Source organism: Adelges cooleyi, unplaced genomic scaffold, assembly GCF_023614345.1.
Source record: "Adelges cooleyi isolate 19-005CV unplaced genomic scaffold, UGA_ACOO_1.1 ACOO_flye_CR_arks_rails_tigmint_CR_PRNA_2, whole genome shotgun sequence".
NCBI lineage: Eukaryota > Metazoa > Arthropoda > Insecta > Hemiptera > Adelgidae > Adelges > Adelges cooleyi.
Window position 1 is genome coordinate 8,646,822 of NW_026095860.1, and position 14,979 is coordinate 8,661,800.

Genomic DNA, 14,979 nt, shown 5'->3' on the forward strand with positions numbered 1-14,979 from the left:
TTAAATTAGTATAGCCACCTAGACAAAACACATGTTTATCAGCAGACAGCTGATTCGTCATTTGCCAAACGCGTCAATCTGTGATTATTCGGTCGTTAAAGCGGCGTTCCCTACCGAAATGGCCGCCAGTATAAATGTGACTTCCATCCTTGCAACATGGCTCTTGTCTCTGCAAACGTGTGTATACGTTTCTGTGATGAATTTGCAGTTAATCGGTATTCTTGTGTTTTTAAAGGACGTGATATTGGAGCACACGTAGACTGGATGCGCAGTTTTACTCTTTAACATCCTTATGGTAATTTAATCCCGTACTCGTTTTAATAACTACCCTTATGTGTAGGTAGCCGAATGTAATTATTGCTATAACTATTTTTTTACTGATTTAGAGTGAATTAATTACCTTTTGAGTGGTGTGCTTAATAATTGTTTAAACACAGTAATAAATTACCAACTTAAATTAATTTATAGATTTTACATTATAATATATAGTTATTTCAAACCAACATTAATGCACTGATGTTGTTTTTTTTAATGTATTCTTGCCTTTTAGTTACAAAAGTAAGTAGGTAGCACATTATGTTAACAGTCAATTTATATTTAGTAAAGAAAATATTTTATAACAACAGGTTTGACCCATTTATCACTGAATTTAAATATTATACACGTTTCGTTAATTATTTTTCATATAACTAATGTACATTAGTGTTTCGTAAACTTTATAATATTAAAACTGTGTTTTTATTATTACTAAATTTTTAACCTACAAGCTGTAATTGTAGGCTGTAAAAAATGCTTAATAAATTCTTAATATATGGATATATCTTAGTTTGATTATATAATTTGTTCTGTATATCTTGAAAAATCTTTGTGATCAAATTCATTTAACTAAATCATTATTTCACTTGTGAACATATTTTACTGTGATTAATAATATAAATTATTATTGAAAATGAGATGATATTGTGAAGGTAGTTAAATTTTTAAATTAGAATTTGACATAGTGTGATGCTTTTGTTATATTTCGTTGTGTTTAACATTAATTAACTATGTCCTATTATGATAAAATGTGCCAACCTAAAAATGATTTATCAATTAAGTATTTTATCAAAATGTATATGTATTGAAATTATTACCAAGTTATCTAAGTTTAATAAAGGTTTTTTATTATTATTTACTTTTATCTTTAATATTTTTTCAAACATGGCTTATTTACCGAAATAAGTAAATTAATATACTAAATGAAGTGATACAGTTCATTTGAATGTACACTACTACTTAGAATACTCTAAGATAGACAACAACCCTCGTAAAAACAAAATACATTAAAGGCAATAAGAAAGGTTTTTTTTTATAAATTTCGACTATCTGAAGCTAGAATAACTGAAACACCTATAAAAATTAAAGCTTATATTACGGGGGGGGGGGGGGGAGAGAGGGAAATATTACAAAAATCTCTTTTACTCACAATATCTGCATGTAATCAGAGACGTAGAAAACTGAAAGGGAACTACCATTTTAATTAATATCACTTAGATTTCTAAATAATTCTCCATGGTATGTATTTCAAAGCCCCTTAATAACAACCTTAAAATTATTACTATTTCCCTAACTAGTATAATTCCACAATAAATTACAAAGTATTATACATATACTTAAATTTTCTACTTATTTGCTCGCATTCTCCCAGACATTATGTATCGCGAACTAAATAGGAAATAGAGTAAAATAACAAATATTTGAGTAAGTCAGAATAAAATTTATGAATATATTTTCTCTACTTATGTCACTCAACTAGTAAAGAAAAAATAAAATATTATTTAATTTTATTAATGCTTGTAACCTTAGGTAAAAAAATAAATGTATTTATTATACAATTCGCAATTATAACAACAGAGGTATTACGAAAATGCTAACTTTATGCAGGCGGCATATAATTGTTGTATAATTGTTAACTGCTTTTTATAAAAAAAAAAAAAAAAGACAGGGTAAAAAATATTAAAATTCCTTTATTTGTATTATTTGCAAATGAGAATGCCTACCTCTCAAGGTAATTTTGCTTCCCATGGCTCCTGTGTCTTAATGTTAAGCCCCTCCTTGAAATAGTGACTCGGTTCCGCAATAATCTTGTTATAATTATAATTATAATACAGCAAAAATTGTAATTATAGCTATAATTATACAGATTTTAATAAAAATTAATTAAAAATATTCAAATAATACTTAATTATTCTATTGTTATAATGTTATAAAAACGTATAAAGAAATTATATAATTTATACTAGAGCAGTTACATGAATTTGTGTATTCGTGTAACAAATAATATATGTTTATAAAACCACAAATATTCATGAAAACTTGCAAACTCCATGTTTAATTTACTTTTAAAATCTCAAACTTTTATAAATATGGATATTGCTTTTTAAATATAAAGTTCTAATTTATAATTTATAAATACATATTTATAAATGTACAAATATACGATATTAAAATATAAATAATATATTATATTTTTAAATTTATTGCAGATACCAATTCAGACAGACTTAAATATTTATACAAGCCTTGGAAACTTATGTTAAATATATAATATGGCATCAAGGTAATTTTTATGTTTATTGAATATATCTTGACTGCTTTTTGTATAAATATAGTAAAGTTATGCCTGAAATAGTTAATTTTGTTAGTTTTGTTAATTACTAAATAAAGACAAAATAAAATGGTCTGCTATAATGCTTTGTTGGCAGTTACAATGGCATCTTAATAACATACTAGTGTTAATTATTTTGCTATATTTTCTACCAATTATTATTTTAAGTTTGACGATTACATTTTTATTTAGGCTGGATAGACTCTTTGTTTTATTGGAATCGGCAAGTAGTTCAGTCACCAGAAAAACAGCTGCAAATCAACTAGGACAAGTTATAAGATTTCATCCTCATGAACTAAAACCTTTATTAGAACGTATCTCCACTTACTTGTATAGTTCATCATGGGATACACGAATAGCTGCATCGCAAGCTATCGAAGCTGTTATTTTACAAATTCCTCAATGGTGTCCTTGTGGATTGCCATCAACTAAATATGGTTTGTATCCTTTAGAAGTAATCACAATTTAAAGATGTGTATTAATATTTGTTTATTTTCAGAATACAATGATTTGGAAGTAGATGAAAAAAGGAGTAATAACAAACTATCGTTCAATACATTTGATTTAGCTAATATAATGAATAGTTCTACATTAACAAATTCTCTCGATCCTGAACAACAAATACCTAATACTTATGATAATGGTAAGTTAATGTATACAAATTTGAATTTTAAGTATATTTTATTTTCGTTTAATTAGCCTTTGTAACAATATATTTTGAATATATGAAAATTAATTCTACTTGTAAAAATTTAGTTGGTGACTTCAACATTAGTAATATGTAATAAGTATTTTTAACGTTTTTCTTAATTATTTAGATATAGAAAAAGTAATTCAAAGCCAGCAAAAAATTATTAATAAAACTCTAGGACTAGAAATTTTAGGATCTAGTATTATAACCTCTGAGGATATCATGATAACACCTGTCCCTAAAATTGGTACAACCAATTTAAAAGTAAGTATCATTAGATATTAATTGTATTGTTTATTTGGCCTCTAATTTCTTTAATCTACCATATCTATTTTTTTATGGTAACTTGTTAAACCCATAATAACTTCCTCATTTCTACTAATTTAATTTTCATCAAATTTTTCTTATCTAAGGATAAATACTCCACAATATACATTATTACTGGATTTGATAGGTTATTATTTATGACATTTTTCTTCACTACGTTCCTGCACATTACGTCTCCTTGCGTATGGAACACACATTGTTTCCAATAGATTAATTAAATGAAATATCATTATTTGTATTTACTTTTTTCAGAGACAATTGAGTGATGTTATAAATACTGACTTTAATAAAAGTTCTAGAGAAGAAAATCGAGAACGAAGAAAAACTCGACACGGTGAACTCAATAATAAATTAACCCGATCAATATCTTTAGATAGTAGTCACAGTGGAATCTCAGATACATGTAAAAAAATTAAAATGACTGCATCTAATGATGAGGTAAATGACGTCATAACTTGAACAAGAATTGTGTCAATAATATATAAATTAAATACTTACTTCTTCTTTACAGTACAGAAAAATTAAAAAAGTGTACAAAAGACTTATACTATTAATGACAATTTTATTTTCTTATTTGTCAATGCATTATTTTAGTTTTAACAGTATTACATTTATACAAAGAACTATAAAAATAGTGTTTAAAAAGATTTTTTTCAATATATTTGAAAATAAAAATTATGGTCTTAAATATTGAAATTATAAGTTTATTTTTTTATTTTTCAAAAATATCAGTTTATTAGTAAATGTGTCTATAAAATTGTTTTTTTTTTTTGTCAAAGAATAATGATTGGCCTTTTGAAGAATTTATTCAACCGCTACTTAATGATTTGGCTGATACTAAATGGGAAATACGACACGGAGCTGCTACTGCTATTCGTGAAATTATTAAACACCATGGTCGTGGTGCTGGAAAAGCTGCAAACTTACCTTCAGACCAAGTATAAATTACTAAAAATACAATTATTATTTTGTTTTATACTTATTCATGTGTGAATATTTTTGTTTAGATGGAAATTCATCACCAAGTATGGTTAGAAGACGTGAGTTTAAGATTATTATGTGTTTTGGCTTTGGATCCTTTTGGAGATTTTTTGGGTGATCAAGTAGTAGCACCCGTGAGAGAGACTTGTGCTCAAGCATTAGGTATTTACTATTTTAATATAGGTATGCATAATTTTTTCTACATGTAACTGTATAATTTGTAATTATTTATAGGATTCATCGCTAAACTGATGTCTGAAGATAATATTATGAATGTCATAAATGTTCTTATACAGCTCATAGAACATGCTAACTGGACAACTAGACACGGTGGTCTGTTAGGATTAAAATACATATTAGTCGTAAGAAAAGTAAGTTTCATCCTGTTCTTAATTGATGTAAACATATTATAAATAATGTGTTCTCTTAGGATCTTATTGAAAAAATGTTACACATATTATTCCCCTATATATCCAAAGCATTAATGGACCCTGTAGATGATGTAAGTGCTGTGGCTGCAGCATCTTTATTACCAATTGTAGATAATTTAATTAAATACAATCAGATGTGGGCATCTGAAATAATCACTATTATATGGAAAATGTTAGCTGTACAAGATGATTTAACAACATCTTGTAATAATTTTATGACATTATTAGCTGCATTATTTAGCCACCCTTCTGGAAAATTATTGATGTAAGTTAATTATAAGATTTATTAAATTACTAAAAAAATTAAATAATGAATAATTTATTTATTATTATTATTAATTTTGTAGTAACGAACCGGTTCTTCACATTTTACCTCGTCTTTGGTCATTTTTGTCACACAATGCTACTCAAGTGCGTTTAGCTACAATGAAATCTTTATTAACATTGACGTCAGCTCCACAACTAGTTTATTCCGATAGCACAGAGAATATAAAATTACTTCAAGATGCTATGAGATTAATTTTTTTTAGAGCTATGATTGAGCCAGATGAGGAAATACAAAATATAGTAAAAGAGGTATACATACAAAATATTTATATATTTTTATTATGTTTGTTTGGCATTAGACATTTTTGATTAAAATATATATATATATTTTTGCAGGTTTGGATTAATTTGTTGACTCATAGCACTTTAACAGCTGTTTTAAATGCTGTTTGTCCATTTGTTGGATTGTGGTTAGCAATGACCATGCAATCTGAAAAAATACCATATGATGTAACAAATATTATTCAAAATATTACAGAAGCTCCTATGAAAGTAATACATTTTTTTTTTAACTTAATATTGCTTCTCAATCAATATTAATTCTTGAAATGAGAAATCATTCTGACAAAACTAGGGGTAACGGTTTTGAACAAGTAAAACAAATACTCTGGTACCAGTGTTTGTTACCCAGGTATTATAAGTTAATGCCTAGGTGCCTGGGTATTTTTAATTACATGGGTTAAAACCAGGGTTTCTTATTTACACTGGTACTCATGGTTTTTAATACCCATGTAATCGTAGCCTCTAGACAAGACTTCTTTATTTATTTTTCTTCTATTTAATCTAGGTAGAGAATCAAATAAATGAATCAAGTATAGATATTAAGTACTACATAGGAGGGAGTGAAGCAATTCCTGTAGAACAACGGGAGAAAAATGCTAATAGAGCTAGACAGTTAGGGGCAGAAATGTTAGGTATGAATTATTTTCGTTTTATTTATATATTATTTATTTATATTTATATATTTTTAATCATTATAGGTTTGTTATCTAGCTACATAGTTCAACCGGCTCCCAATGTTTGCTACGTAAATGAAAGTGAATCTCCAGTAGCGTGTTATACAAAGCTTTTAATTGGTCATTTAGATTCTAATGTAGCTATGCAGCAAAGAATGGCATCTATAGTTATATCAGAATGGAGTAAACAACAAAAAATTGATAGCTCAGCTTCAAAAATTTTAACAGAAAAAATTACAGAATGTATGAATCGAGTGATTTATTACGATGAAATGTCCTACTCCATGACTAAGCTTATTCAAGATGCTAACGACTATCATTCATCTTTAAAACATTACAAGCTACCTATACCTCTTCAGTTAAACCAAGTAAATATTAGTAAAACATTTTTACTTTTAAAAAAAATTGTTTTATTTAAATAATAAAAATAACTTATAACAACATAGCTTGTTACATTATACTGAATATTACAAATTGACTTTTATGGTCTAAACATTAATGCATTCTATTATAAACCAAAGTTAATTGGTCCAGACCAGCTCTAAAAAATATTATTTTTATACAAAATATTTGTGATATATTGTTATAACATTAAGTATCTATCAGCTGCATGTAAACATTACTACTATAGTTATATAAACCAGAATTCCTCAAAATATAACAATAACAGTGTGATAGATAATAATATTTATAACAGTTGTAAAGTATTGTTCTACCTATAAAGTAAATTGCAGCAATTAATAGTAAATTGTTTACAGGATGTTATTAGAAAATGATTCATAATTATTTTACTACAAATTTAGTAATATCTGCTTAGTTCTTCATAAAGTTATAATTCATGAATGAAAACCTCGAATGTTTTTATTTTGGGCCTTACGGTTGTTTGGTATCTGTATATTTATAATGAGTACTGACTATGGGGTATAAAAAATGTGTTAACTATGTTTGTCAAAATTTAAATCTATTAATTTATATTAAATAATTTTTTATAAAAAATGTAAATCAAGTCGAGTGATCTTGGGTTTAATTTCAACCCAGTTTTATATTTACACAATGAGCATAATGTTTTGTGGAATCAGAATAAACATTCTATTAATTTATGAATTGTTTTATAGATAAACAAATGATGAATAACATAATTTTGTAAATAAATAATTGAATAATAAATGAATTAATTAAAGATAATTTTTTATTTATTGTAGAAAAAATAGCAAAAATTACTTGTCTTCCTTTAATTTGTCAATATTCAGCAGTGGGAGTATTTAGAACACCCCTGAATACACAAAAATCAAACCATTTTTTTTAAATAATGCACAATTGATAGTTGTTATAAGTGATTTCTATTGAACATATATTATGTTAACTAACATCTTACATATTCTTAAGGTTGTAACCTTGGAACAAATTGAACAGCTTACTGCACCAGATTCAGTTTTATTAACTTCACTTAAAAATAGACCAAAAATTATGCAACAGCTGGAAGAAAGAAGACTCTCATTGTATTATACACAGAAGCAAATAAATGCAGATCTTGCTGCATTAACTTTATCGTATGTAATTTCAAATCTGTATTTATGTTTTAAATTCAATTTTTATAAATTGTTTAGAACAAAAGCATCTCTAGCAGGTGCATTAACAATGCTTCAGTGTCTACCTGAAAAAATACGACCTGTTGTCAAACCTTTGATGGAGTCCATAAAAAAAGAACAAAATGAAATAATACAGGTTAAAAATATTACGAATATTTTATTATATCTATGCTATCTGTTAATCTTTGAACTTTATATTTAGAAAAGATCTGCGGATCATTTGGCAATACTTATGGATTTTTGTGTAAATCGGCCATTATGTCCAAACTCGACGATAGCCAATAATTTATGTTCTTTTCTGTGTGTTGACACAGACTTCACGCCAAAAATAGTAAGTAAAAATTATTTACATTGGTTTTGTGTATGAATTGTGTGTGCCCATTAATGATTGGAATTCGGAGGTCTGAATTTTTACAGTATAAAGCTGTAAAAATGTAAAAATATAATACAACACCAAAAAGATACACTGTTTTTGGATTTCTGATATGTTAAAATCCAAAATCAATTAACAGTCAAAGTTAAGCTTTTTTTTTAAATTTTCATCAAAAAATTTTACTTAGGTTTCTAGAAGACAATTTTTCCTTTTTTTGTATTTTAAACTAGATTTTACTTCTATGATATCCAGAAATAATGGTATATTAGTCTTGTTGATTATAACATTAGCGTTAGATATCTATTGTCTATAATATATTTAATATAAAATTATTATGTCGAAAAAAAAAATGTGAAGGATTTAATTATAAAATAATAGTTACATTTTTTCCCTTCGCTTTTTGACAAAATATGTCTAGATAAGAATATGCATTTATTATGAAAATAAAGACATTTCTTTCTTTATTCTCAATAATTACTTTTACAATAAAGTTGTTAGATATTTACACAGTACATGTACATTTTAGGTATGTTAATTATCATTAATAGGTATGGATTATTTAAAAAATACTATAGTAAAAAAAAATTTTTTTTTGTAGGGTGTTGATGACAATACAAAGTATAATTTGATTCTTACACATCAAAAACTACAACAGGTAAAAATAACAATTCTCTAATAAGTAAAAATTGTTATTTAATTGCAGGGTTCCGTTAACCGTTATTTATTCGTTCAGTTCAAAATTATGTTCATGAACGTTAACTAGGAATAACGTTATAACTTTTTTTACCCCGAGAACGTTATACCGAATAACGTTCTAAATTTATTTGCTCCGAGAACGTTTTAACAAAAAACCTTATAATTTTTTTTACTACGAGAACGTTATACCGAAAAACGTTTTAAATTGTTTTGGTCTGAGAACATTATAAAATATAAATTGAAAATTTATATCTTTACCTATACGTCATGTATTTGTTCCAAGAACGTCATTATAAATATTGTTATATAGTTATACACCCTGAGAACATTTAACCGAATAACTTATATTTGTATAGCAAAATTCAGTATAACGTTCTCGGGGTAAAAAAAGTTATAACGGTTTTTGTTGTAACGTTCTCGGACCAAAACAATTTAAAACGTTTTTCGGTATAACGTTTTGGGGTAAAAAAAGTCATAACGGTTATTGTTACAACGTTCTCGGAGCAAAAAAATTTAAAACGTTATTCGTTATAGCGTTCTCAGGGTAAAAAAAGTTATAACGTTCTTGGTTATAACGTTCTCGGAACAAATAAATTTAAAACGTTTTTCGGTATAACGTTCTCGGAGTAAAAAAAGTTATAACGTTCTTAGACCAAAAAATATATAACGTTCACCGAACATATCCTAATATTATGTTATGTTCTGTGAACTTAATTTTGGTGAACAAAATAATTGAGTTTATAACGTTATATTTCGTTACGTTACGGAACCCTGTTTAATTGTTACTTAAATGTAGAATGCTGAAAAGTTACTTATGAAGCGAAACGGAAGTAGAGGTCCCGGTAGACCTCCAACACAATGTGATATAAGAATTGAAATATTACCTAGTGAAGAAAGTCAGGTATACTAATGGCTAAATTTAGTAACATTATATATAATATATATATATATAACATGTATTTTTTAATATTTTTATAGGATACTAAAATGTTGAATGGGATTCAAAGGAGAGGGGCATTTTATACTTTGCAAACTATTTGTTTACATTTTGGGAAGGATTTGGAAACTAAACTGCCTCGGCTTACTGAAATAGTGTATGACAGCATACATGATTTGAATTTTTCTGTTAATGATTCAAGTAAGCTTATATATTATTTTTTTTTTTTTATTATGACTTCAGTATCTAGACTATTAGTCAGACATAAGTTAGTTATTTACAATATGAATTATTTGGAATACATTTTAAACTAATTTTACATTTAAAAATTGTTGTACATGTTTATCTTTTTTAAATAATAAAATAATTTAGGTATAATTTTGGTTTAATTTTGGTTGATAATGTGGTGTCACCAAAAATGTTCCTTTCTTTTGACCAGTGATGACATTCAAGAATGATATGTTTTGATTGTGAGATCTGAGTAGCATGCTTTAAATTTAGGTTGTAGTTCTTTGGTGATGAGCTGGAGATGGTAATTTAAGAGCGTCCAATGTGTATTCTTCTTAGAGTTGTTTAATCTTTTCTCTACATGTTATAGTATATTTTAGTGTTTGTTATTGTTGGATTAATCTGGTACAGCTTGTTGAAAGTCTCTTGCCTTGTCAATGCAATGTCAATTGATAATTGCATGTCTTTGATTGATAGGGGCCTGTTTCGTGATGCATCTTTTGCTATTCTGTCGACGTATTCGTTACCTGGTATTTTGCTGTGAGATGGTATCCATATGAAGGTAATTGTGCAAGGAAGTACAAGGAGGATATTTTTTATTATTGAGTTAAATATGTTTCACACTTCAATGTAAATATCTTCTTAAAGAAGAAATTGTATCATCTTAATTATTATTAATTACTGAAGTATTAATTTTAGCATTCTCTAATTGGTATTTTTCTAAAATGTACCATTTTGAAAAATATATATATAAAATAATATTGAGCAATACTGGGTGGCAATCATATGGTAAGGGGAAATCTCCCAACAAATGCCTCCTACGATGCGATTGGTTCGGTTCAATGAATGGTCGTGTACTTCCTTTTTAAAGCTTTTCATATATTTGTTGACATTGTAATTAATCTAACGTTAGAATATGCATTATGATTTATGTATAGTAATATATGTATGTTGATAGGATTCAAAACTTTAAAAATCCTAATTTTTAATAAAAATTATTTATTATTTAACTACAAATGTATTATGTATTCTAAGAACCAACATTTTCTCTTTATTTTTTTATTTTTTATAGATAAATTTTAATTCTGTTAGTTTAAAATTACATTTTCTTAAACTTAAGGTATACAAAGTTGACGAGTATGCTTATAAATTATTTTATACATTTTAGGTTAGACGTTTTATTCTTAAAAACTTTATACATAGATTTTTGCCCATCAATGAGTAGTAGTTATAAAATAAGACTTGTCTAAACTACCAAATTGTTTGTATCTTTGATACTTAATTTTTTACATAATTTTAGATACAAGTGTATTAAAAAATAATGATGATGCAGCACAAGAACTTGTTAGAAACTTACAAGTGTATGAAGTATCATGTTCAAAAATGCACAAATGTTATACTCAAAAGGTAAATTTGTACTGTATAGTGTACAAACTTAATATTATTAGAAATTAATTATTGATATGTAAATAACGACTTACTTATTAAAATTAAAAAAAATTGTCTAGCTCTTGGAATTGTTACCTTTTTTTACAAAACTTCTTATGAATCCATACTCAGCTATCAGGCACATGGCTGCTCGTTGTATAGCTTCATCTCTTGATTTGGATGCTGTATTTACCATGACAGCTGTTATTAAAGATATTTTACCTCTTCTTGATGCGGCTGATAATGATGTTTTAAGAAAAGGAGCTATTGAAGCAGTTGCTTGTGTTGTTGACAAATTGCAATTTGATATTGTTCCATATATTGTATTATTAATGATACCAATATTAGGTAATTGTAAGATTAATATTATATTATGTAATTTATGTATCATCTTATATTTTATTATAGGTCGTTTAAGTGATCAAGTTGAATGTGTGCGTAAATTAGCATCCCAATGTTTTGCCACTCTTATTCAATTGATGCCACTAGATGGTGCTGTACCTATCCCACCAAATTTGAGTGACAGTATGAATAAATTAATACAGTCGCAACGTCAATTTTTGGATCAACTTTTTAATCCTAATCAAATTGAAGATTTTCAAGTTCCAATTGTCATAAATGCAAAATTAAGGTCTTATCAACAGACTGGAGTAAACTGGCTGGCTTTTTTGAATAAGTATAAATTACATGGAATTTTATGTGATGACATGGGTTTGGGAAAAACAATACAGTCATTGTGTATATTAGCAAGCGACCATTATATCAAGAAACAAAAATATACGGTAAGAACAATTATTTATAATTTATATTGCTGATTTAAAATTTGTGTTTGTAAAAAATATATATTATATATATTGTTTAGAAAACCCTCTCCCCAGTTCTTTTACCATCAATAGTAGTATGTCCTCCTACACTGCTTGGTCATTGGATTTACGAAATAGAAAAATTTATACCCAGTGACATTTTAAAACCATTGCAATACTCTGGATTGCCTTTAGAAAGACAGAAGTAAAATGATAATGTTATTTTTATCAAATAATTAAATGTAATAAATCTTGATTTTTTTAAATTAAATAGATTACAAGTGCTTGCAGATGAATACAATTTATTTGTTGTATCTTATGATATTGTACGTAAGGATATAGAGTTCTTTAGTAAAATACAGTTCAATTACTGTATATTAGATGAATGTCATGTTATAAAAAATGGAAAGACAAAAGCTAGTCTGGCCATTAAACAAGTAAAAGCAAATCACCGTCTTGTTTTATCTGGTACACCAATACAAAATAGCGTTTTGGAATTATGGTCATTATTTGATTTTTTAATGCCTGGATTTTTGGGCACTGAAAAACAATTTGCTGCGAAGTACAGTAAACCAATTTTAGCTAGTAGAGATGCAAAATGTTCTTCTAAAGAACAAGAAGCTGGTAATTTATAATGCAAACTTTTAATTTTAATTTATAATAAAACTATTAAACTTATTTTGTAGGAGTTTTAGCAATGGAAGCATTACATCGTCAAGTGTTACCATTTGTTTTGCGTAGAATGAAAGAAGATGTTTTGAGTGATCTACCTCCAAAAATTACTCAGGTAATATAAAGGATTTAAATCCTTTAATTTTGGACAATTCGAATAACGTAGCTTTATTATATTATTTATGTAAAATATAATTTAATTTCTATGTTGTAATTACAGGATTATTATTGTGATCTAAGTTCTGTCCAACAACAGCTTTATGAAGATTTTTCAAAAACACATATTCATAAACAAGTATCAGAAACAACAGATGATGCTTCTCATTCTACTAACAAAAATAACATGTTACAGGTAACATTAGTTAATCATTTACTTATGAGTGTAACTCAATGTTTGGATTATTTAATAATTATTAAACTAAATTATTACAGGCTTTACGTTATTTACAAAATGTATGTAATCATCCAAAATTAGTGCTTACTCCACAACATCCACAGTATTCTGTAATAATTGAACAAATTAAAAAAGCAAACTCTACTTTAACAGACATTCAACACGCTGCAAAATTACCTGCTTTAAAGTATGTACCATATTTATTTAAAACTCAATTTGTATGATTGTTTTTGTTTTATTCAAATATAGGCAACTTTTATTGGATTGTGGCATTGGATTAGCTAGTAGTGATGAACCTGTAATAAATCAACATAGAGCATTAATATTTTGTCAACTTAAAGCCATGTTAGATATTATTGAAAATGATCTCTTTAAGTAAGGATACATATCTGTGTTTTTATATATATATATATGTTGATGAGTATTTAGACAGTTATAGAATGTACTATTTTAGAGTCCATTTGCCAAGTGTTTGTTACCTTCGTTTGGATGGCAGTGTACCCGTTTCTCAAAGATACTCGCTTGTCAATCGCTTTAATACTGATCCATCTATAGACTTACTTATTATGACTACCCAAGTTGGTGGCTTAGGACTTAATTTAACTGGAGCAGATACAGTAATTACTACAACATTATCATTTTATTATTTGTAAAGTATTACTACTATTTATGATGTAATCAGGTTATATTTGTTGAACATGACTGGAGTCCTATGAGAGATCTTCAAGCAATGGATCGTGCTCATAGAATAGGTCAAAAGAAAGTAGTCAATGTATACCGTTTAATAACCAGATCAACGTTGGAAGAAAAAATTATGAAGTAACTAAAATAATAATAATTACAATGTTTATTATATTCTATATTATGTTATAATGTTTTAGCTTTCAAAAATTTAAATTGAAAACTGCCAATACAGTAATAACTTCTGAAAATTCTAGTCTACAAACAATGGGAACAGACAAAGTAATTTAAAAAAACTAGAGTACCTGCGGAGTCCTCCTAAAATGACCTATTTAATCATGGTGTATAATATGCACATTTATGCCATTTTTTACAGCTACTAGATTTGTTTTCATTGGATAGATCGCCCAAGGATAAGAATAAACCTACCAGTTTGTCGAGTAACTCAATCAAATCTGTACTTGAAAATTTACCAGAATTATGGGATACTAAAATTTATGAAGAAGAATATGATATTAATAGTTTTGTCCAAACATTGAATAACTGAAAGAATTTTTCAACCCCTAACTTTTTTTTTATACATAATATGTGGTATCATGAAGTCATTAAATTGTATTCACAAACATAAAATATATGTATTATGAATGTTTTTTTTTTCGGTCTTCAATCTCTCAATTGGTTGGCCGCAGCTCTCCAAGCTTCTCTGTTAAAACTCAGCTCCTTTAGATCTCGATAACTACCAATTTCCATGTCCTTCATAATCTGTGAAAGTATTCCATTCTTGGTCATCCTCTTCCAGTTTTACCGTCTACATATCC

At 27.1% G+C, this 14,979-nt stretch overlaps 1 protein-coding gene across 3 annotated transcripts; it reads left to right on the plus strand.

Moving 5' to 3' along the window:
- The first annotated feature begins 107 nt into the window (after positions 1-107).
- LOC126833880 (TATA-binding protein-associated factor 172) lies at positions 108-14,814 on the plus strand. 3 transcript variants are annotated; one of them, XM_050565446.1, is made up of 33 exons: positions 108-295; positions 2,526-2,599; positions 2,840-3,084; positions 3,147-3,290; positions 3,466-3,602; positions 3,918-4,103; positions 4,445-4,603; positions 4,673-4,808; positions 4,881-5,017; positions 5,077-5,342; positions 5,425-5,653; positions 5,741-5,896; positions 6,192-6,318; positions 6,385-6,728; positions 7,747-7,910; positions 7,968-8,085; positions 8,152-8,280; positions 8,921-8,977; positions 9,815-9,919; positions 9,997-10,156; positions 11,484-11,590; positions 11,692-11,959; positions 12,020-12,393; positions 12,474-12,619; positions 12,689-13,038; positions 13,101-13,201; positions 13,307-13,438; positions 13,519-13,667; positions 13,730-13,855; positions 13,935-14,097; positions 14,163-14,299; positions 14,362-14,443; positions 14,538-14,814. In XM_050565446.1, exons 2-33 carry the CDS (start codon positions 2,589-2,591, stop codon positions 14,706-14,708), a joined length of 5,316 nt encoding a protein of 1,771 aa, XP_050421403.1. In that variant the 5' UTR covers positions 108-295; positions 2,526-2,588; the 3' UTR covers positions 14,709-14,814. The 3 variants fall into 3 exon arrangements, with proteins under 3 accessions (XP_050421403.1, XP_050421404.1, XP_050421405.1); XM_050565447.1 differs by having other exon boundaries at positions 159-177; XM_050565448.1 differs by lacking the exon at positions 108-295 and adding an exon at positions 540-558.
- Positions 14,815-14,979: the final 165 nt, after the last annotated feature.

Coding starts and splice junctions, on each gene's coding strand:
- LOC126833880 (XM_050565446.1), top strand. Junction 3,603..3,917: donor TTGGTACAACCAATTTAAAA/GTAAGTATCATT, acceptor TACTTTTTTCAG/AGACAATTGAGTGATGTTAT. Junction 14,444..14,537: donor AAACAATGGGAACAGACAAA/GTAATTTAAAAA, acceptor CATTTTTTACAG/CTACTAGATTTGTTTTCATT.